The 22,522-nt window shown below is 42.8% G+C and overlaps 1 protein-coding gene across 19 annotated transcripts in view; it reads right to left on the minus strand.

Moving 5' to 3' along the window:
* Positions 1–6,143: 6,143 nt before the first annotated feature.
* kif1b (kinesin family member 1B) overlaps positions 6,144–22,522 on the minus strand; it is a 223,871-nt gene continuing 207,492 nt past the window's right edge. For 17 of the 19 annotated variants that reach the window (XM_080215363.1, XM_080215361.1, XM_080215347.1 and 14 more), the window contains 6 exons: positions 20,352–20,423; positions 18,604–18,728; positions 16,686–16,835; positions 16,378–16,570; positions 13,891–14,009; positions 6,144–10,466 (listed from right to left, as the gene is read on the minus strand). In XM_080215363.1, the coding sequence (XP_080071489.1) occupies positions 10,424–10,466; positions 13,891–14,009; positions 16,378–16,570; positions 16,686–16,835; positions 18,604–18,728; positions 20,352–20,423 (702 nt within the window). In that variant the 3' untranslated portion in view covers positions 6,144–10,423. Of the gene's footprint in view, positions 10,467–13,886; positions 14,010–16,377; positions 16,571–16,685; positions 16,836–18,603; positions 18,729–20,351; positions 20,424–22,522 lie in introns of those variants that run through there. The other 2 variants (XM_080215362.1, XM_080215360.1) reach the window with 1 other exon arrangement.

A 22,522-nucleotide genomic window follows, 5' to 3' on the forward strand; every position in this document is an offset into this window, starting at 1 on the left:
TGGGTTTATCAAATAACCTGGTTGGACTTTAACCTGGTGTTGTGAGACTCCTTCCTTTTCTTGCAGCTAGCCAATTTCTGATCCAAACCGCTAAATTACCCTCAATCCCATGCCTCCATATCTTCTGCAGTAGCTTACTGTGGGGAACCTTATCAAAGGTGAAATCCACGTACACCACATCAACTGCTTTACCCTCATCCACCTCTTTGGTCACCTTCAAAGAACTCGATAAGGTTGTGAGGCACGACCTACCCTTCACAAAACCGTGCTGACTATCCCTAATCAAATTATTCCTTTCTAGATGACTATAAATCCTATCCCTTATAATTCTTTCCAAAACTTTGCCCACAATAGAAGTAAGGCTCACTCGTCTATTACCAGAGTTGCCTCTACTCCCCTTCTTAAACAAGGGGACAACATTTGCTATCCTCCAGTCTTCTGGCACTATTCCTGTAGATAATGATGACCTAAAGATCAAAGCCAAAGGCTCTGCAATCTCCTCCCTAGCCTTCCAGAGAATCCTTGGATAAATTCCATCCGGCCTATGGGACTTATTTTCATACTTTCCAGAATTGCTAACACCACCTCCTTATGAACCTCAATCCCGTCTAGTCTCATAGCCTGTATCTCAGTATTCTCCTCGACAACATTGTCTTTTTCCTGTGTGAATACTGACAAAAAATATTCATTTAGCGTCTCTCCTATCTCTTCAGACTCCACGCACAACTTCCCACTATTGTTCTTGACTGGCCCTAATCTTAGCCTAGTCATTCTTTTATTCCTGACATATCTATAGAAAGCTTTAGGGTTTTCCTTGTTCCTACCTGCCAAAGACTTCTCATGTCCTCTCCTGGCTCTTCTTAGCTTTCTCTTTGGGTCTTTCCTGGCTAACTTGTAACTCTCAAGCACCCTGAGCCTTCAAGTCTCATCTTGACATAAGTCTCCTTCTTCCTCTTCACAAGCAATTCAACTTCTTAAGTAAACCACAGTTCCCTAGCTCGACCATTACTTCCCTGCCTGACAGGTACATATTATCAAGGACACGCAGTAGCTATTCCTTGAACAAGCTCCACATTTCAATTGTGCCCATCCCCTCCAGTTTCCTTCCATATCCTATGCATCCTAAATCTTGCCTAATTGCATCATAATTTCTTTTCCCCAAGCTATAACTCCTGGTTCCATCTTGTCCTCTATCTTGTTTTGCCAAATGCAATTGGTATCTTAAGTTTATACTGATTGGATCACAACAAGCCAGTTGATTTCTTTTCAACTTTAAATCCACAATTAAAACTTTGAAATGTAACTTTGTTTGCAAATGTCAACTCCTGTCCAAGATCAAAGCTCAGTGATGGGAGGCTCTGCGACTTTAGCTGGATTGTATAATGCAAAATAAAATCAGACCACAGGAACTTTAGAAAATTGTTCTCATTTTTATTGAGACAGAACAGGAAAAAGATAGAGAATCTGATGAAATGGTGTGACGACAATAATCTCTCCCTCAATGTCAGTTAAACAAGGGAGATTGTCATCAACTTCAAGAAACGTACTGAGAACATGTCCCTGTCTACATCAATGGGGACAAAATAGAAAAGGTCGAGAGTTTCATGTTTCTAGGTGTTTAGATCACCAAAACATGTCCTGGTCCCCCCATGCCGACACTATAGTTAAGAAAGCCCAACAATGCCTCTACTTTCTCAGGAAACTAAGGAAATTTGGCAAGTCAGCTATGGCTCTCACCAACATTGACAGATGCACCATAGAAAGCATTCTTTATGGATGTATCATAGCTTGGTAAGAACATAAGAACATAAGAAATAGGAGCAGAAGTAGGCCATCAAGCCCTTCGAGCCTGCCCCGCCATTCAATAAGATCATGGCTGATCTGTCGCTGCTCAGTTCCACTTTCCCGCTTTCTCCCCGTAACCCTTAATCCCCTCTCTTATCAAAAACCCATCAACCCGCGTCTTAAAAATATTTAGCGAGGCAGCCTCCACCACTTCAACGGGCAGAGAATTCCAGAGATTCACCACCCTTTGAGTGAAGAAGTTCCTCCTCAACTCCGTTCTAAACCACCCCCCTTTTATCTTGAGGCTGTGCCCCCTAGTCCTACTGTCTTTTTTGAGCGGGAAGAGTCTCTCCACCTCTATCCCATCCATCCCATTCATCATCTTATACGTCTCAGTGAGATCTCCCCTCATTCTTCTAAACTCTAACGAGTACAAGCCCAGTTTATTCAGCCTCTCCTCATAGCTCAACCCCCTCAACTCCGGTATCAGCCTAGTAAACCTCCTCTGCACTCCCTCCAAGGCCAAAATATCTTTGCGCAGGTGCGGCGCCCAAAACTGCACACAGTACTCCAGCTGCGGCCTCACCAATGCCCTATACAGCTGCAGCAAGACCTCCCTACTTTTATATTCAATCCCCCTCGCTATGAAGGCCAGCATCCCATTCGCCTTCCTGACCACCTGCTGCACCTGCAAGCTGGGTTTTTGCGACTCATGCAGAAGGACCCCGAGGTCCCGCTGCACCGTCGCCTGCTGCAGTTTTTCGCCCCGTAAGTAATAGTCCTTCCTACCATTCTTCCTACCAAAGTGGACCACCTTGGTATGGCTCTTGTTCTGGCCACAACCATAAGAAACCACAAAGGATTGTGAATGTAGCTCTGTCCATCATACAAACCAGTCTCCCATCATTGACTGTCTGCTTTGGAAAAGCAACTAGCATAAATCAAGGACAACATGCACCCCAGACATGCTTTCACTTTCTTCTGTTGGGAAAAAAATACAAAAATCTGAGATCGTAAACCAACTGAATCAAGAACTGCATCTTCCCTGCTGCTATCAGACTTTTGAATGGACCTACTATATATTAAGCTGATCTTTCTCCACACTGTAGCTATGACTGTAACACTATATTCTGCACCCTCTCCTTTCCTTCTTCCCAATTTACTCTATGAATGGTATGTTTTCTCTGCACAGCATGCAAGAAACAATGCTTTTTACCAAATCCCAGTACATGTGACAATAAGTCAAATTAAAAAAATTATGGGCAGGGGATGGTGATGGCCTAGTGGTATTGTCACTAGACTATTAATCCAGTAATTCAGCTAATATTCTGGGGACCTGGGTTCGAATCCCACCATGGCAGATGGTGGAATTTTAATTCAATAAAACAAAACTGGAATTCAGAATCTACTGATGACCATGAAACCATTGTCAATTGTTGTAAAAACCCATTTGGTTCACTAATGTCCTTTAGAGAAGGAAATCTGCTGTCCTTATTTGGTCTGATTTACATGTGATTCCACAGCCACATGTAGGCCAGAGTGGTTGACTCTCAACTGCCCTCAGGCAAATAAGGATTGGCAATAAATGCTGGCCAGCCAGCGATACCCATGTCCCACAAATGAATAAAAAAAATTAATGTACAAAATAATCTGGTGCTTAATCGACTGGAAAAAGGGTAACTAATAGGTTTGTGACACAAATAATAGTGTATACAAGAGCCATTAAAACTAGGACCCATCCTTACAAGTAACTCTTTCATTCAGACAGTAATGCTCAGCAGTGGCTTGTAGGCTGCTACAGGGGTGTGAAGGCTTAAAATTGGCCCAAATTGTTGCTCCTTATATTGTGAAAGATTTCAGCTGATTAGCTGGTAAGCAAGTTATTTATACTGTGGGAGAGCCAAGGTTTGGTGCCATTTGACGAAATGACTACCTAAGTCCTCTAAGAATGTGCATTTTCAATTGTGCAGGACAGGGTAGGGGGCTGGAGAAGGATGAGACTGACAAGGAGGAGGAGGAAAAATTGGGTCATAGTCACTACACAAATACAAATGTCTTTTAACCAGATAGAATGAAGATGACTTGAAACATCCATTGATCCATAAGACATAGCAGCAGAATTAGGCCACTTGGCCCACTGAGTCTGCTCCGCCATTCAATCATGGCTGATATTTTTCTCATCCCCATTCACTTGCTTTTTCCCCATACCCGCCGAACCCCTTACTAATCAAGAACTATCTATCTCTGTCTTAAAGACACAGAGTGACCCGGCCTCCACAGCCTTCTGCGGCAAAGGGCTCCACAGATTCCCCACACTCTGGCTGAAGAAATTCCTCCTCATCTCTGTTTTAAACAGCCTGAGGTTGTGCCTCTGGTTCTAGTTTTTCCTACTAGTGGAAACATCCTCTCCACGTCCACTCTATCCAGGCCTTGCAGAATCCTGTAAATTTCAATAAGATCCCCCCTCTACTTGCTTTTTGGTGTTTTATGAAGTAAAAATAAAAACAAGACAAGTTTATTTTGTTTATTTATGCTCTGGTTGTACCTTTATTGTTACCTTATTCACTAACAGTTCAGTGGTGCAGGTTACCATACACAGAATTAGATATCTGCATTACACGTCTATGCTATACAGCGAATGGATTATAATTAGTACAAATAAATGAAATATTTACATTTTTAAGTCTTTATACCTCAAGCTTGGTTCAACACATATTTACAAAATAAAAATTATGAATGTGTAGCCACCCTGACAAAATATAATAAATAATGTACAGTGTTGATGCACTCCTGTGAAGGGTCTGGCATTGATAGGAAGCACAATAAATCAATCGCAACTAAAACTACCCTTAAACTACAATGGATTGTGGTTAACCAGCCACAACAGACAAAATTAAAATTAGAAAAAAAAACACACAGGTAAATTCCTGATTATCAGCACATTCAGTAAACCTACGGACAGCAGCTACAGTATCTTTCCCTTTTAATGGCAATACCCACAAGTCTTTTATTTTGAGGGAGACGGTACAACTCATTAATTTATGTACAAGTTCTTCACGCATCCAAATCTACAAAACAATCTGATCTCAGTAGTGATTCCCATAAACAAATGTACAGGATGCTTCGGTGTGGCTGAAATATTAAGAGTGGATTTGATCATTGGGTTTGCCAGATTTCAAATTTTCATGCAAAATGCTCTCAAATAAATGATCGCATTTATGAGTACTATAGCCCAGTGCTACAGCACTTACAATCTGGCTTATCGGAAAAACAAAAAGCCCAACTGTTAGAATACAGTAACCCTACTCTAAACTTTATAAAAAGGTATACAGTCTCTCTCAAAACAACTAGCTGTATGTTTCATTTCCCAATGTGCAGTACTGGTGAAAGGGCTGAGAAAATGTACAATGTCCCACAGCAATTTTCAAATCCCTTCCCAAACAATTACCCCTTAATAAAAGGTGTGCAATTCACTGCAAACAATTCATACAAAGTAAATTGTGCACCAATGTGCACCCGCTAAAAATTACACAGAAGCTAGAAATGAGAGGAGGTGGGAGAATCTTTGCTCTGATGAATCCTCGATATGTTTAACACGTGCACAGACTCTGCTCTCCAGTAGAAGTTGCATTTGCCATTTGGAAGAATTGACAAAAGGGATTGCAACATAGGAATCTTGCAATGTTAATTCAAGAAACAGTTAGTACTAAATAAAAATTTCCAGCACACTCATTCTGTGAATTCTATTTACTCAGGTCAACAAATATTTACCGATCCACCTGGATTTCTTTTCTTGTACAATTCGTAAGTACGGAAGGCCAAGTACATTTTTTTTTAAGCAATTCTGCTTACATGTGTCCTTTATCTGATTTGCTAAGAGATTGGTAACTTTTGAGTCTCAATTTATGAGATTTGATAGCGGAAACAAAAGTGAGCATTATTTCTCCCAGCTGTAGAGATGGCCAACTCTCAGATAGAATTAACACTCTGTTTTCATGTGGTTTCATACCTTAAGGATCAGTTTCAACTTCCTGAAAGGGTACAAGGTTGAGATTTAAGCAATGGGCAAGTTTTACTTCTCTCACCATTTAAGACCCAAGTATTTACCTTGTGTAATCGATATGTTAAAGCAGTTTCACCCTCATCGTACTAAACTGTACATTATACATTTTGAAGGTATCTGGGGTTTTATTTTTTCTAATATTAGGTTGGCATTAAAAGATAGGCATCTTGACAAATACATGAATGGGATGGGAATAGAGGGATATGGTCTCTGGAAGGGTAGGGGGTTTTAATCAAGTCAGACAGCATGGTCGGTGCAGGCTTGGAGGGCCGAAGGGCCTGTTCCTGTGCTGTAATTTTCTTTGTTCTTATAAGCAGTGCTGGTTATGGTGTGATGCAGTTGGAAATGTGATATTAAAAGTGCAAGATGTGCAAATTTTGTTTGGTAACTAAAGTGGAAAGCAAAGACTTCAAGTTTACTCCTACGACATCCTTCATTATACCTTTATTTAGTTGTAAACTTCATCCAAGAATCAGTATCTATTTTATACCAGCTTAAATGCACTGATTTAAAATATCTGGTGCTTAAGGTGTACAAAAATGAATGAGTCTCTTTTTTCAGACACGGAAACATTAGCTGACCAAAGTATGGTTTACTCAGCTCTCCCAAAATTCCACACATTGCCCATGCTCAAGAGGTTGTCTGGCCTTTGGCATGATCCATCTCACTGTGTGCTCTGGAAGTTGGCTGACTTCAGAGTACGCATTGTACTGGTTCAACTGAGCATACATACTTAAACCTGACTCTAAATACAAAATCCATAAGTGTTCACAGCTAAGCTCTGTATCTTGAAAATTTATCTGAAGTGAATTGCAGATAAGTAGTAGTGGAGGGTCCTATTGTACTCGGATATTTGAGTGTATTTACTAAATAACTACCAGCTTTTAGTTTAGATTCAGCTTTTATATCCAAATTTAAAAACAGAAGTAATACTTTAACAATAGTCAAGCTTTGTCAAGTCACGTGACAAAACTTAGCTGAGTTTTGTTTTAGTAGAAATGGTGTATTTCCATAGTTCATGATCATTAAAAGCCATGCAGCACATTAAGGGATTAACTCAAAGTTAAATCATCGGCTGGCATTTATAAGCAATTGGCTATATTATGCATGCCACAACCTCTGTATACTGGGCACCTTACATTATGAAGCTATACATTGTTTAAGTTGTGGTGTAGGCTTACATTAACACTGCAATGAAGTTGTTGTGAAAATCCCCTAGTCGCCATGCTCCAGTGCCTGTTCGGGTACAGAGAGAATTTAGCATGGCCAATGCACCTAACCCGCATGTCTTTCAGACTGTGGGAGGAAACCAGGGAAAAGCCACGCAGACACAGGGAGAATGTGCAGACTCTGTACAGTGACCCGAGGCAGGATTCCAACCCGGGTCCCTGGCACTGTGAGGCAGCAGTGCTAACCACTGTGCCACCATGCCACTTTCCACTTTCACACCAGCGCAGACCATGATCTGTAGGTTTGCTAGCCTCAGTCATGTCCTCCTTTCTTTTTGAGCAGCTCTCTTTAGCAAACAGTTTTTAAAAAAAATGCACCAGAGAATAAAGCTACATCTTAATTATAAATAGTTATATCTAAAAGAATCTACGTATTTAAATAAATATTGTTTGCTATTTGGTCACCTAGGTTTGCAGAATCGAGGTTATATCCGATTTTACTTGCTCCATACTACAATAGTGTGAGAGGCAAAGTTAAGTTATAGTCACAGACTAGGCATATCTTGTGTACAAAGGAAATTTCGGAAACACTCTGATCCTTTTGTACAAATTAAACTTCAGAACAAAAATCAGTTGAGGGTAGCGCAAATCGAGTTGGGATTAGGGGATAGGACGCACGCTAAGGATTGAAATTCCAGTTTCAGCGTTTTAGCTTCTTTGATTTAAGCTGTTCAAAGCAAAGATTAGACATTTCCTCCCTCTCATTTCGTAGCACTGTTCCTTCTGCAATAAAATTAAACTGTAAACAGTACACTAATCAAATATTATCACTGAAATTCTCACTTTTGATTTGCTGAGGCAGCTTTCATCCTGGTAACTCTCGTAGTAAACAATTCAAGCATCAAAATGGTTCTCTGTCGCGTTAAGACTATTAATGCCCCTCAGCTCCACTCCACGAATCAGTGCTGATTAGCACGTAAAGCAGCTTAACATCTCCTGGTAACTGTTGAGTGGACAAACTGCCAGAATATCCAGTAGATAGCCCCACTAGGATCCCATCTAATCAAGCTTTAATTATGCATATCATGGTCATCCATTATTGGTAAGAAAAAGTGCATATGTACGGTAAAAATAAATCTGCAGCGATGCCAAGTTATCTCTGCTGGTTTGCTAAGTGTGGTCTAATCTCTACCGCTTGTGACCACGAGGTCTGTGCGCATCATCAGATTCCACTTTACGTCCATTCGGCATTAGTGGAAAAGATTTCCCACGCCACACGGTTTATTAGGCGGCTGTAATGCATTAGAAATACACGTTTCCAGTGTAGCAACACGTGAAAACAAACAGAGGGGAAAGCCCCACATCGACTGGAGGTTGCCGAGATATCCAGGGAAGCCTATGTTATCCTCGGGGGCTGGGTGGAATAGATCAAAGGACAAAACTACAATTACTGAAACGTTTCCTCAGTGCTCAGATTTGACAAAATGCTACATGTGGGCCAATCGTATCCTAAATGTATTAATTTTCCTTTCGATAAGAAGTTTGCTTATCATCGCATACCATTCTGTTTTCACTCGGTATATTGCTGTGTAGTTAATCAATATTTCCTCAATATCATTTATTCCAATCGACCTGCAGTTATGCAGGCTGACGCATTTCATTTTGGTTGGAAGGTGACATTTTTAGGACAATAAGCTCAAAGCTACTGAGAAATACTGACATGCAATTGCCTGTAAACAGGGTCGTGGTCAGCTTGTGTTACACCTTGTTTGCTGGAAGGGACAAAGCATTTGGCAAGGGATACGTTAGCACACACCCTACGGAACGCCTCAGTGACAGCCAAGACACAAAAATGGATTACAAAAATGTTGAGTGTGTGTAACTTCAGGGGAATTAAATCTTAGTCCCTTCTGAAAAACTACAACTGTTGAGACTGAAACGGGTTAAAGGTGATCTCATGATGAGATGTTGGGAGGATTGCCTCAACATCTGTATGCAGCAAGCTCACTGGTACAGCCACTGGCATGAATACTGGTCTGCAGGGTTTCATTTTCCTTTTTGTTACTTTGTAAGTTGCACCTTTTGGTTTTAAAATAGCAACTTCAGCTGCAGGTTATCAGATGGGCTAAGGCCAGCAGCTATTAAAGGGTTAGCAAGTACCTCATTGTGGCATATTAGGTTAGAAGGCAATTTTATTTCTAATGCATCTAGTTGAAGGCAGGAATACAGCATATTGTGGGACTTGGAGAGCATTTTCACCCCTCTGTCTGGCCCAGCAGCGATGTAGAGTTACCTGACCGCGGGTCAATTATTCTCGGATGTTGCTCCTGATTGATGATGATTACGCTGCAAGGAAGCGTTTATCACTGAAATAATGCAGGTATCTAGTTATGTCCACTTGAAGGTGAGCACTGCATGCATTGCTGAAGTCAAGTCTGGATAACTATTTGTGAAAGTCTGCCACTATCTCTGCTTTTTTTACCCAAAGGTAAGGAGGAGGAACCTACAGCAACCTTTTGCCTTCAAACATGCATGCAAACAGTAGATAGATATTTAGCTATGGGGACAGTCCTTCAAGTACTGCAATGTGTGCCTAAAATAGCAGTGTCTTACCCAGATTGCTCCCCCACCCCCCAGCAGGTTCTGCTGTCTTCCTGTTACACCATTTACTGGTGAACTCACCATTTCAAGTGGTTCAGCTTTCTCGATCGACTAGCTTTCCTGCCAACTGAATAAGTAGGAGGAGTACATTTCCTCAGAGCGAGCTTCACTCTGACCCCAGCAACCCACATTTAACAATCCAACAAAGTTCACGGCAATCACCAAAAACCTTCACTCCAAAAATCTTCTGGCAGCTGTGACATTCTAGAATACTGGAGATTACTGTGCAAGATGTTCCAGAACGCGCAGGTGAAGGCATATACCTGAAGGTATATACTTTCCTTATAAGCTATCACCCATCAGAAGAGCAGCCTGAAGTTCTCTTCCTTCCCCATGCCCACCCCACCCCACCCCCATCGTCTTACAGCAACGAGTCCCCGAGGGTCAACTGCAGTTACCCTATGGTTGCAAATTAAAAGCTACAGTTTGACAGGAAGCACAGACAAGGATATCCCACAGACACGAGAAGAAAGCGAAAAATGGGGGAAAAGAGGTGCTGAGAATCGTGCACACACTTGACTATTTTACAACATGCTACCACGAGATCTGGAATGGGTGTAAAGAAAAAGCGGTATTTTGGTAACTAGGAGAAAAGAAAGGTGCTCGGATAAGAGAGTTAAGCCACGTGTACATGTACATGAGAAACCGTCAAATATCACAAAAGGTTAAGAGCAACAATTGTACTCGTTTGAAAGGCAAGTCAGAGTTACTACTTCATTTCTTGCTTTCGGTGAAAGGTTTCCTTTTACATCGTTTGTTGCCCTGAACGTCTCCTAGCGAGTTTTGACCTAAAAAGGCAAAAAGAAAGTTTGTAATTGGAGGGCACAAATATATGGAGTCACCAATAACTGTAAAAGTGACAGGCAACAGTAAAACGTTAGAGGAACATTACCAGGCAGAATTTGACACCTTACCGTGTAACCTTTTAATACTTTACAGAGCTAAACATGGATGATAAATTAAGGATAATGTAAATAGGAAAAGATTTGTTAATTTACACCAAAACTTAATCAAACAGCAGGCATTAGGGAGCATCTTCCAGGCGGAAAGCAAGGAAAAGAGTTGGCAAGGTTTAGGGAGGGAATTCCAGAACTACAGTGCTAGAAATTTCAAGGCATTTAATTACTTAAAAAAACCACAAATAAATGGCAGGCCTCAAAGTGCTAAAACGTAATTATTCCCAAGTGTAACTCACCAACTCAAAGTCTGTACTTTTGGTGACATTTAGGGTCTTGTGGTGCAGTTGGTAGAATACCTACTTCTGCACCATAAGCTCGGGTTCAAGTTCCACTTCAGGACTTGATGGCCACAGAAGGTGAGTTGATAATGGGGCCAAACAGGTTGATCATTGGTCTGTAGATCTTTCATTTATTTGGGGGACATGGGCATCGCTGGCTGGCCAGCATTTATTGCCCATCCTTAATTGCCTGAGGACAGCTGAGAGTCAACCACATTGCTGTGGCTCTGGAGTCACATGTAGGCCAGACCAGGTAAGGACGGCAGATTTCCTTCCCTAAAGGACATTAGTGATCCAGATGGGTTTTTCTGACAATCGACAACGGTTTCATGGTCATCAGATTCTTAATTCCAGATATTTTCTATTGCATTCAAATTCCACCATCTGCCGTGGCGGGATTCGAACCCGGGTCCCCAGAACATTAGCTGAGTTCCTGGATTAATAGTCTAGTGATAATACCACTAGGCTATCGGCTCCCCCTCAACATGCCTAATGGCAGATGGCAAGAGTGGGAGAGCTTCCTGGTCAGCCATACTGCAGAACAAACCACTGCCGTGCTTTGCCAAGCATGATAATGGACCATTCCATTGAAAGTTCATGGTCACCAAAGCCCTAAGGCATGGTACCTAAAGGAGGAGGAATGAGCTTGCTAGCACTGTGAAAATGGGACATTTCAGCATCAGGATCAAAGGTTCTTGAAAGGATTAAAAATTGCAAGTTTAAAAATCACATAAGCCGTAAGCTGAACCTCAGTGACACAGGGAAAACTGTGCAAATGACACATTTTGATTTAAGTAAGCCCTGATAAGGCTCAAGGACAATCTAATCGAATGATGCAGTTCATGTCTGCCCATTAGAACAAGGAAAAGAAGAGGTTGAGATGCCATTGGTCAGAGATATAGCTATCATTTCTGGATGATATAACACACAAGTTTTAATCATCATAGAATCTACAGTGCAGGAGGCCGCCATTTGCCCCATCGAACCTGCACCGATAGCAATCCCACCCAGATATCCCATCCTCTCCCCGTAACCCCACATATTTACCCTCCTAATCCCTCTGACATTTAGGGGCAGTTTATCATGACCTGTCAACCTAACTCGCATATCTTTGGAGTGTGGGAGGAAACCGTGCAGAGTTTGCACAGTCACCCGAGGCCCGAATTGAACGTGGGTCCCTGGTGCTGTGAGGCAGTAGTGCTAACCATCGTGCTGTTCATAATCAGACACTGTATCCTTATGCATTCAAGATGTAACCATAACTATGATTGGATTAAGGTAAACTCCTATTGTTACTGGTATATGCAAGTAATTAGCATTTGTATTTTTGAATTTTTCACTTGGAATGGGTCTCATAGCTGGTTATAGTAAATATCATCTTAAAAACACTGTTACTTTGTTTGGCTACTTGAGAGGAACAATAGTTTTTAAATACAACAAGAAAACCATTGTAACAGCCCTTGACAGTTCTCATGTCACATATGGTATAGATTGGAGGAACATTCTAGTTAGAACCACAGAATGCCTATAGTGCATTTGGCCCAGAGTCTGTACTGACTGCAATCCCACCCAGGCCCTATTCCCCAAAACCTCATTCATTTACCCTAGCTAGTCACCATGACAGTGAGGGACAATTTAGCATAATCAACCTACCCCGCACATCTTTGGACTATGGAAGGAAACTGGAGCACCCGGAGGAAACCCACACAGACATGGGGATAACGTGCAAACTCCACACAGACAGACAGTGACCCGGGACCGGAATTGAATCTAGGTTCCTGGTGCTGAGAGGCAGCAGTGCTAACCCTTGTGCCGCCTCCTTGATGTTTTAATATTGTGTTTAATCCCACCTCTAGAACTGCATCAATTTACCATTACCTGCTATCCTTCACAACCTCTCAGGCATTTCTGCCATCTCAATCTTAGTTTGCAGCACACTGCTCGACGGACCCACGCCCACCAGAACCGAAGCCCAAGACTATTCCCCACCTCGAACCTTCAGAACTCATCACCTTGGTATGGGTCATTCAACTCCAATGCTAAAAGAACACTGCACTGACTCAACGAATCAAGCACAGGCAAGCCCAGTTTGATTTGAGATTCATTTTTTTGGGTGAACAACCAAGAGAAAACGGGAGGAAACATCATGAATGAGCTGTTCAAACATCCGTTATAACAAATTAACCCAGGGGAACATTCTTCCAGCATCCACCTTGTCAAGCTTTTTCCCAGGGTGGAAGAGTCAATCACTAGGGGGCACAGGTTTAAGGTGTAAGAGGCAAAGTTTAAAGAAGACATACAAGGCAAGTCTTTTCTCTTACACACAGGGTGGTGGGTGCTTGGAACTTGTGCCAGGGGAGGCAGTGGAAGCAGGTTCGATAATGAGTTTTAAGGGGCGTCTAGACAACTACACGAATAGGATGGGAATAGAGGGATATGGTCCCTGGAAGGGGAGGGGGTTTTAGTTCAGTCGGGCAGCATGGTCGGTGCAGGCTTGGAGGGCTGAGGTTCCTATGCTGTAATTTTCTTTGTTCTTTGATTGACTTTTCAATTCAATTAGCCACACATTGTCCCGACTTCTGCTATCACTGGGTTAAGATCTAGGAACCCTCTCCCTCCGAACAACACTGCACCCATTCAGGAAGGTGGGCTGGCCACCAGCTTCTCAAGGGCAACAATGGTCACATCACCCATATCCCAATGAATGAAAAAGATCTCTTTCAGCACAAGCCCTGCTCACTGCTCAACAAGATTACCAATAACCAACAGCAAGATAAAGAAAAGATTAATTACTGTCCTTGTAGCGATTTGGCTTTTAGAAGGTGCTGACTGACGAAATTGCATCTTTCTCAAATAAAATGAAAATTTGTTAATTCGAATGATGTTTCCAGGTTTTCTAAGAGCGAGCTCCAGGATATTGGGAGCAGGAATGAGGACGAGAGGAAGTTTTGCTGGAAGGTAAGTGAGGGGTTTACCTGATTGAGCCAGCCAGCAGTGGGTTGAAGGCGTACAACCAGTCATACATATCTTTGTCATTGCTTGCCTGCAGAAGTATTCCACGATGTTTCGTGCACACTGCAAATGTGTTGGATGTCTATAAAAGTGCGGAAAAATAAATTAACAAATGGTTATTTACTCGGCCTCAAGACCAGGGAGCTTTATTCACCTTTCGCTTCTAACCAAGAATGTTGCATTCCTAATGTAATCATTGAAAGTGCTTCTTTGCTACCAATTTTAACCTTTCCTACATCTCTCCAGAAGGTACTGAACCATTTATAAGCTGCAGTCCAGTAGGTAGTGGCGGTGCAGCTAAGTGGCCAATCTTTATGAGCCTTGACAACGTGGCAGAAGATTTATACACAAAGATATGAAGAGCTGGAGGAGGCCATTCAGCCCCTCGAGCCTGCTCCGCCATTCAATGAGATCATGGCTGATCTGATTGTGGCCTCCACTCCAGATTCCACCTAGCCCTGATAACCTTTCACTCCCTTGTTAGCCAAGGATCTATCTACCTTTGCCTTAAAAACGTTCAATAATCCTGCCTTGACTGCTTGCTGGATGAGAGAGCTGTAAAGGCCCTCAGGAAAGAAAATAGCCTTATCTCCGTCTTAAAAGGAGGACCGCTTATTTTTAAATTGTTTCCCCAGTCTCTCCTGCAGCATCCACTCTGTCAACGTCCCCTCAGAATTTTACATGTTTCAAGAAGACCACCTCTCATTTTTCTGAGCTCCAGTGGATTTGGGCCCAACCTATCCATCCTTTCCTCCTCCTAAAAACCCCAATCATAGGCATCAGATGAGTGAACCTTCTCTGAACAGCTTCTAACACATTCACATCCTTCTCAAATAATGAGTCCAAAACTGTACACAGTACTTTAGATGCTGTCTCACCAATATCCTGTACAATTATAGCAAAACATCTCTACTTTTTATCATAGAACCCCTACAGTGCAGAAGGAGGCCATTTGGCCCATCAAGTCTGCACCAACCACAATCCCACCCAGTCCCTATTCCCATAACCCCACATATTTACCCTTATAATCTCCCAACACTAGGGTCAATTTCCCATGGCCAATCAACCTAACCCACACATCTTTGGACTGTGGGAGGAAATCGGAGCACCCGGAAGTAACCCACACAGACACGGGGAGCACGTGCATACTCCGCACAGATAATGATCCAAGGCAGGGATTGAACCCGGGTCCCTGGCACCGTGAGGCAACAGTGCTAACCATTGCCCATCTAATCATCTATTCCCCTGGCAGTGAAGGACAATATTCCATTTGCCTTCCTCATTACTTGCTGTACTTGCATACTAACTTTTCCTGATCATATACCAGGACACCCAGATCCCTCTGTACCCTCAAGAATCCTGTAATCTTTTTCTATTTAAATAAGATGTTGCTTTTCTATGCTTCCTGTTGAAGTGGACAAGTTCACATTTCTCACATTATACTCCATCCACCAATGTTTTTGCCCATTTACTTAACCTGTTTATGTCCCTCTGCAGACTCCTGATGTCCTCTTCACAACTTATTTTCCTACCTTGATTTGACTAATTTGACTGTGGCCATATAAACTGACCCTGTCCTCACCTAACATCCATTCAAATACATTTAGTAGCACATGTCACTGGATAGCAATCAGAACTTGGCCTCCCTAGATGACAGACTGTTGTTTCTGGTAAGCACCATAGCCAAAATCAACTATAACCCTATAGAGCAGAGGGGTTAAACCCGAGATCTCCTGATCTATATGGCCACATCACAACTTTACACACCATCTTTACTGACTGAGCCATGGAAGGAATCTTAAAATGATTTATTTGGAATGTCTTATGTAACTGTAGAATCATAGAATCCCTACTTGCAGAGGGAGGCCATTCAGCCCATCTAGCCTGCACCAGCAACTATCCCCTCCAGGCCTTATCCTCGTAACCCAATGTATTTATTCTGCTAGTCCCCCAACACTTAGGGGCAATTTAGCACGGCCAAATCAACCTAATCTGCAAGTTTTTTGGACTGAGAGGGGAAACTAGAGCACCAAGAAAACCCATGCAGACACGGAGAGAATGTGCAAACTCCACAAAGCCAGTGACCTGAGGCTGGAATCGAACCCGGGTCCCTGGCGTTGTGAGGCAGCAGTGCTAATTGCTGTGCCACCCATTTAATGTATATTTTAATTACACATTTCAATAGATTATAAAATACGAGCATGCAAGTATAAATGGTACACGAGGAGTATTGGATTACCAGAGTAGATGGATGCCTAAATATAGAGTGAGGTATTGCAGAAAATCAGCAGCCAGCATAATCAGAGGATTGGCATTGAACCCACATGGCTAGGTTTAGTTAGGGATTTCAGTGATATGTGACTCATATGTGACTTTGCAGATTATGTCTCAATGAATCTTTTTCTGTGGTGAAGACACACACAAAATAAACAACGCAACAACTTACTGACCTTCAGCATCGCCTGTTGATCCTCACTGTATTCTACCTGAGCTGTGGACAGGTTGAGAATACCTCTTTCCACAGGGTCTTTATCACTATTGTAGATAAACACATACGGACGCCGAATGGCAACATAATGCTTCACCCAAGAATTAGACTGGGGCTCCATGAAATGCAGATATCCTTTCTTTGACACCACAGGACTAAGGCATATGAAAAGAAGCACAGACATCAAAAAGTCAAAGACAATTGCAGCATTTACACATCCTTGGAATGAGTTGGAAGAAACCAATTGGGAATCTAGCAAGAAGCTCTTACCCAGTCCTAATCTCTTCAATATCAGGAAGCAGGTTCAGGAATTCGTGCTTTCCCGCTCTGGCCAGGTATGAAGTTTCTACTCGAGAAACCATGGGGAAGCCATCAAACTCCATGCACGGACTAGAAGACCTAGAGTTGGCCTCAGGAGTCCTGCAATATGAGCATAGTCTTAGCTTACAAAGCAGCAAGGGCCGAAACATACCCAACTGAAAATGTCCACATTTAATCATTACAACACTGACATGGGAAAGAGAAAGAGTAAGAGTTTGAAACAGTCATGCAAGAATGAAAGTTCTTCACAATTGACGCAATAACAAATAAAGGAGCCCCAAATAATGGTCATTGAGAATAAAAGGCATGGAACACATTGGCAATCACTGGGGCTTCTTTTCCGCACAAGGGCAGCACAGTAGTTAGCACTGCTGCCTCAAAAAGCCAGGGACCCGGGTTTGACTCTAGCCTCAGGTCACTGTCTGTGTGGAGTCTGCACGTTCTCTCCGTGGGTTTCCTCCGGGTGCTCCAGTTTCCTCCCACAGTCCAAAGTGTGCGGTTTAGGTTGACTGGCCATTCTAAATTGACCCCAGTGTCAGGGGGATTAGCAGAGTAAATATGTGGTGTTATGTGAAAGGACCTGGATGGGATTGTGATTAGTGCAGGCTCGATGGGCCAAATGGCCTCCTTCTGCACTGTAGGGATTCTATGATTCTATGAAATTGAAGATTGACTACAGTTGTAAATCGGGATAGATTTACAGAAAATAATTTAAGTATCCGAGTTTTGGAGGAAGAAAAATGCTCCAATTATATTTCCAGTCTTTTTGTTACTTGGCCCTGGGATGTTGACATCTTGAACAAGGCGGTTATTACCAATACATAAACTGTAACGGCACGGTGGCACAGGGGTTAGCACGGCTGTCTCACAGCTTCAGGGACCCAGGTTTAATTGCAGCCTTGGGTCACTGTCTGTTTGGAATCTGCATGTTCTCCCCGTGTCTGCATGGGTTTTCTCCAGTTCCCTCCCATGTTCCAAAGATGTGCGGATTAGGTTGGTTGGCCATGCTGAACTCCCCTTTAGTGTCGGGGGATTAGCAGGATAAATATATGGGGTGACAGGGATAGGGCCTAGCGGGGATTATTGTTGGTGCAGGCTCAATGGGCCAAATGGCCTCCTTCTGCACTGTAGGGATTCAATATTTCTATGAATTGCAACGACTGTCAGTTCAGGATGTAGGCCATGTGGAGACAGAAAGGAGACAAAAAGACTGGACTTCATCTGCTGGGGTCGGGGAGGGAGCAATGATCTTTGTATCTACGTTAAACACAAACAGGATACAATGAATGGGCTGAACATCTGGATTGCACTTGTGACCATTGCTCTCCATTTTTTGAATGTAGGTCAACCCTGAAAAACAACTGACCATATTTAGGGGCAGGGAGAGGGGAAAAAAGAGAGGAAAACAAACTTTGGGAAGTTTCATTCCTATTGCAGTAAGGATTCTCTGAAATGAGTTTCATTTGTCTCAACTCAGCTCTTTGTGGTGTGGGGGACGCAGCCCATAATTTGCTTCAACCGTTTCTCACACAACAAGCTCTTCATTCCAGGGATCATTCTTGTGAACCACCTCTGGACCCTATCCAAGGCCAGCACATCCTTCCTTAGATATGGGGCCCATACCTGTGCTGTTGGTATTGCTCTGTATCACTAGCCAGCTGTCCAGTCAAAAGCACAAGTATAAGGTGATAAGATAGTGGAAAAGTACACACTGGTACAGGAGATACTACATTAAAAATAAGATTAAGGCACATTGCTGTAAGATTTTTTAAATAAAAACTCTCTTCAGCGTCAGTCAATGAGAACAATATTCAGTTTTTCAGTGCAAGCATCCCTCAAATACAAAGGAGTATTCATTCAGACTTACTTCTGATCCACTGAGTTACACCTGGAGTCCACCAGTGATGGGCAGGTGGAGGAAGGAGTGAGGGTGGTGCTGCTGAAACTGGACACAGAAGCATCACGGCCAATCGGGGAGTTTACATCTGAAAGCTGAAACACAAAGCATTTCTCAGTAATCCACTCCCAACGGCACCAACACAAGAAGCTTTTCATTTTAACTTACCCCGAAATGATTAAAAATATCAAAAAGCACTTAGCCAGGTACATCACAGGGCCCAACCATTTTAGAAAGATCAAACTTTGAAGAAATGACCATCTTTTCTGATCTAGAGAAGTGCCAGTATTAACCTGTCAAATGGTAAAAATTTACAATCCTCAAAGTGCCATGTCTGTCCACCTGAATGGAATGATCAGAGAATCTTACAGTGCAGGAGACAGCCATTTGGCCCATTGAGCCCATACTGACCACAATCCCATCTAGGCCCTATCCCCACAATCCCCTGGATTTACCCTGATAATCCCCTTGACACCAAGGACAATTTACCATGGTCAATTCACCTAACCTGTACACCTTTGGACAATGGGAGGAAACCAGAGCACCCGGAGGAAGCCCACACAGACATGGGGAGAATGTGCAAAGCCCACACAGTGACCCAAGGCCAGAATTGAACAGTGAGGCAGCAGTGCTAACCACTGTGCCACAGAGCATTGGGTGTCCCAATCACAACAACCTGCCCTGGTCCCTCCAACCCGATGCTACAGTTAAGCCCACCAACACCTCTACTTTCTCAGGAGGCTAAGGAAATCCGCTACGATACGCACCAACTTTTACAGGTGCACCATAGAAAGAATCCTTTCCTGATGTATCAAAGCTTGGTATGACTCCTGCTCTGACCAGGACCACAGGAAATTAAAAAGCATTGTGAACATAGCCCAGTCCATCACTCAAACCAGCCTCCCACCCACTGACTCTGTCTACACTTTATGCTGGCTGCTTTTCTGGGGCAGCAGGATCCAGGACCCCATGCTCAAACCAGACTTCTTAATGTTATTCTTTCCAACCTCTTTGAAGAGCAGGCTTTATAAACCATGTACTCTCTTCCACCTCCTTCCCCCAGGAAAAATATACCGAAGTCTCAGATCGAGTGCCAACCGACAAAGCAGAGAGTACACAGGGGAGAAGGAAAGGAGAGAGTGCAGGATGTAGTGTTACAGTCACAGTTAGGGTGTAGAGAAAAATCAACTTAATATATGGTAGGTCCATTCAAAAGTCTGATAGCAGCAGGGAAGAAGCTGTTCTTGAGTCAGTTGGTACGTGACCTCAGACTTTTGTATCTTTTTCCAGATGGGAGGGGTGGAAGAGAGAATGTGCTTAATAAAACCTGTTCTTCAAAGAGGTTAGAAATAATAACATCAGGAAGTCTGGTTTGAGAGAAGCAGCTTTGTAGCAAACTATGACTGTTTCCATGAATAGACTGTCTTCAGACAATTCAGGAACAGAATCGTCATGAGGGTCTGTGTGTGTAACCCATCACTTTAACGCAGGAGAAACATGGGCCAAGGAGCTTGAAATGTATAGAAAACGTTATTTTGTCTGTCTGAAATTAATTGTTAGAAGGGAGACATGGAGGAGTGAAATATCCCTCCTGAGCCTTCACCTGGTATGTATCCCAGAAAGGCAGCACTGGGGAATCAGATGCAACATTACACTGCATCATTTTCAGATCATCTTCTGTATTAAAGCACTTTCCTGCAATGTGAATTTATATTTACCTTGCTGTCACTGATGCTGTTGCAGACTTGGTTCAGTTCTTTGTTAAATGTGTGCATTAGAAGTCGCAGACACTGAAACAGATGATTGCACATGAGGAATATTGAACAGACCAGAGAGATTAAAAAAATGCAGAATCCTAGCATCATAGAATCCTACAGTGCACAAGGAGGCCATTCGGCCCATCAAGTCTGCACTGACAACATTCCCACCCAGACCCTATTCCCTGTATCCCCATGTATTTACCCTAGCTAGTCTGCCTGACACTAATGGTCAATTTAGCATGGCCAATCCACCTAACCTGCACAATTTTGGATGTCTTCAGATGGTCAGGAACACATATGTCATGAGTGTCTCTATATGACCCATCGCTTTAATGTAGGAAAAACACGGAAGAGTTCAGACAAAAGAATTAAAACTCATCTGAGATTGCACAAATTGAATTTTACCAGGGATAAATCAACAGCATTAGAGATTAAGTCCGTCTCAGTGATATTTACTGACAAAAGAAAAACCTTTGGACCTGGTACGGTGAACAAAATACACTAAATTTCTGTTTCACCAAAGAAAAATTGGCAAGAGAGTAGACCATGAGAACTTATTGATGAGAAAACATGTCCAGATCTGAGGGGGGAGGTCAAACAGAGAATGCTGGAAACTCTCAGCAGATCTGGCAGCATCTGTAAGGAGAGAAAAGAGCTGACGTTTCCTATCCAGATGACATTTTTTGTTAAAGCTAGGGCAAAGGATCATCTGCATAAAAACACATTGTAACGGAGGTTGACTGGGACATTACAGGAAGATATAGACGAGATGGTCAAATGATCAGATAAGTGGCAGATGGAATTTAACCCTGCAAAGTGTGAAGTGATGCACTTTGGAAGGAGTAATTCAACAAGGAAGAATACTATGAAAGGTCTGACACTGGGAAGTTCCAAAGAACAAAAGGACCTTGGTGTGTTTGTCCATAGATCCCTGAAGGCGGAAAGGCAGGTTAATAGGGTGGAGCAAAAAACATATGGCACATCTGCCTTTATCAATCGGGGTATAGATTACAAAAAGAGGGAGATCGTGGAGGAGTTATATTGAACTTTGGTGAGGCCACAGCAGGAGTACTTTGTGCAGTTCTGGTCACAACATTATAGGAAGGACGTAATCACACTGGTGGGGGCGCAGAGGAGATTTACCAGGATGCTGCCTGGGATGGAACACTTAAGTAATGAAGAGAGATTGGATAGGCTTGGATTGTTTTCGCTGGAGCAGAGAAGATTGAGAGGCGAACTGGTTGTGGTGTATAAAATTATGAGGGGGCATGGACAGAGTGGATTGGGAGCAGCTGTTCCCCTTAGTTGAAGGGTCAGTTACAAGGGGACACAAGTTAAAAGCGAGGGTTGGGAGGTTTAGGGGGGGATTTGAGAAAAACATTTTTTACTCAGGTGGTGGTGAGGGTCTGGAAAGAGCGGCCTGGGAGGGTGGTGGAGATGGGATGCCTCACATCCTTTAAAAAGTACCTGGATGAGTACTTGGCAGGCCGTAACATTCAAGCTATGGGCCAAGTGCTGGCAAGTGGGATTAGGTGGGCAGGTCAGCGCATTTCATGCATTGGTGCAGACTCGCTGGGCCGAAGGGCCTCTTCTGAACTGTAGTGTTCTGTGATTAGCATGGCTGGCTCTCCTTCATGTTCAATTGGCAACAGATTCAAAAGAAAAAAAAACACACACAGTCCAAATCACAAGCTGCCTGAGTGTAAGAATCTCGCTAACTGACCTATTTCGATACATGGCACAATTTTTGCAATAAAGCAAATTTTAGCATTTGTTTTTGAAGTGTTTCACTATTTGTTTCCCAGTTCACGTATTTTTCTGAAGCAAAAGAAAAAAAATCTGCTTTCTGGACCACACCATTAGTGAACTGAATTAGCTACTGGGGGATTTGCCAGAGTAATCAGCTACTTTTCCTTTCCAACTTCTCACTTCACTGAGGATGTGTTTGGCTACAATCCTCTGCTGTATTTCAGATGGTTAGGCAAGAAGTGTTTAAAGTTTATTTATCAGTCACAAGTAAGGCTTACATTAACACTGCAATGAAGTCACTGTGAAAATCCTCTAGTTGCCACACTCCGGCACCTGTTCGGGTACACTGAGGGAGAATCGAGCACGGCCAATGCACCTAC

Source organism: Carcharhinus amblyrhynchos, chromosome 30 (genome assembly GCF_965287045.1).
Source record: "Carcharhinus amblyrhynchos chromosome 30, sCarAmb.v2.hapA, whole genome shotgun sequence".
In the NCBI taxonomy this organism is placed as follows: Eukaryota; Metazoa; Chordata; class Chondrichthyes; order Carcharhiniformes; family Carcharhinidae; genus Carcharhinus; species Carcharhinus amblyrhynchos.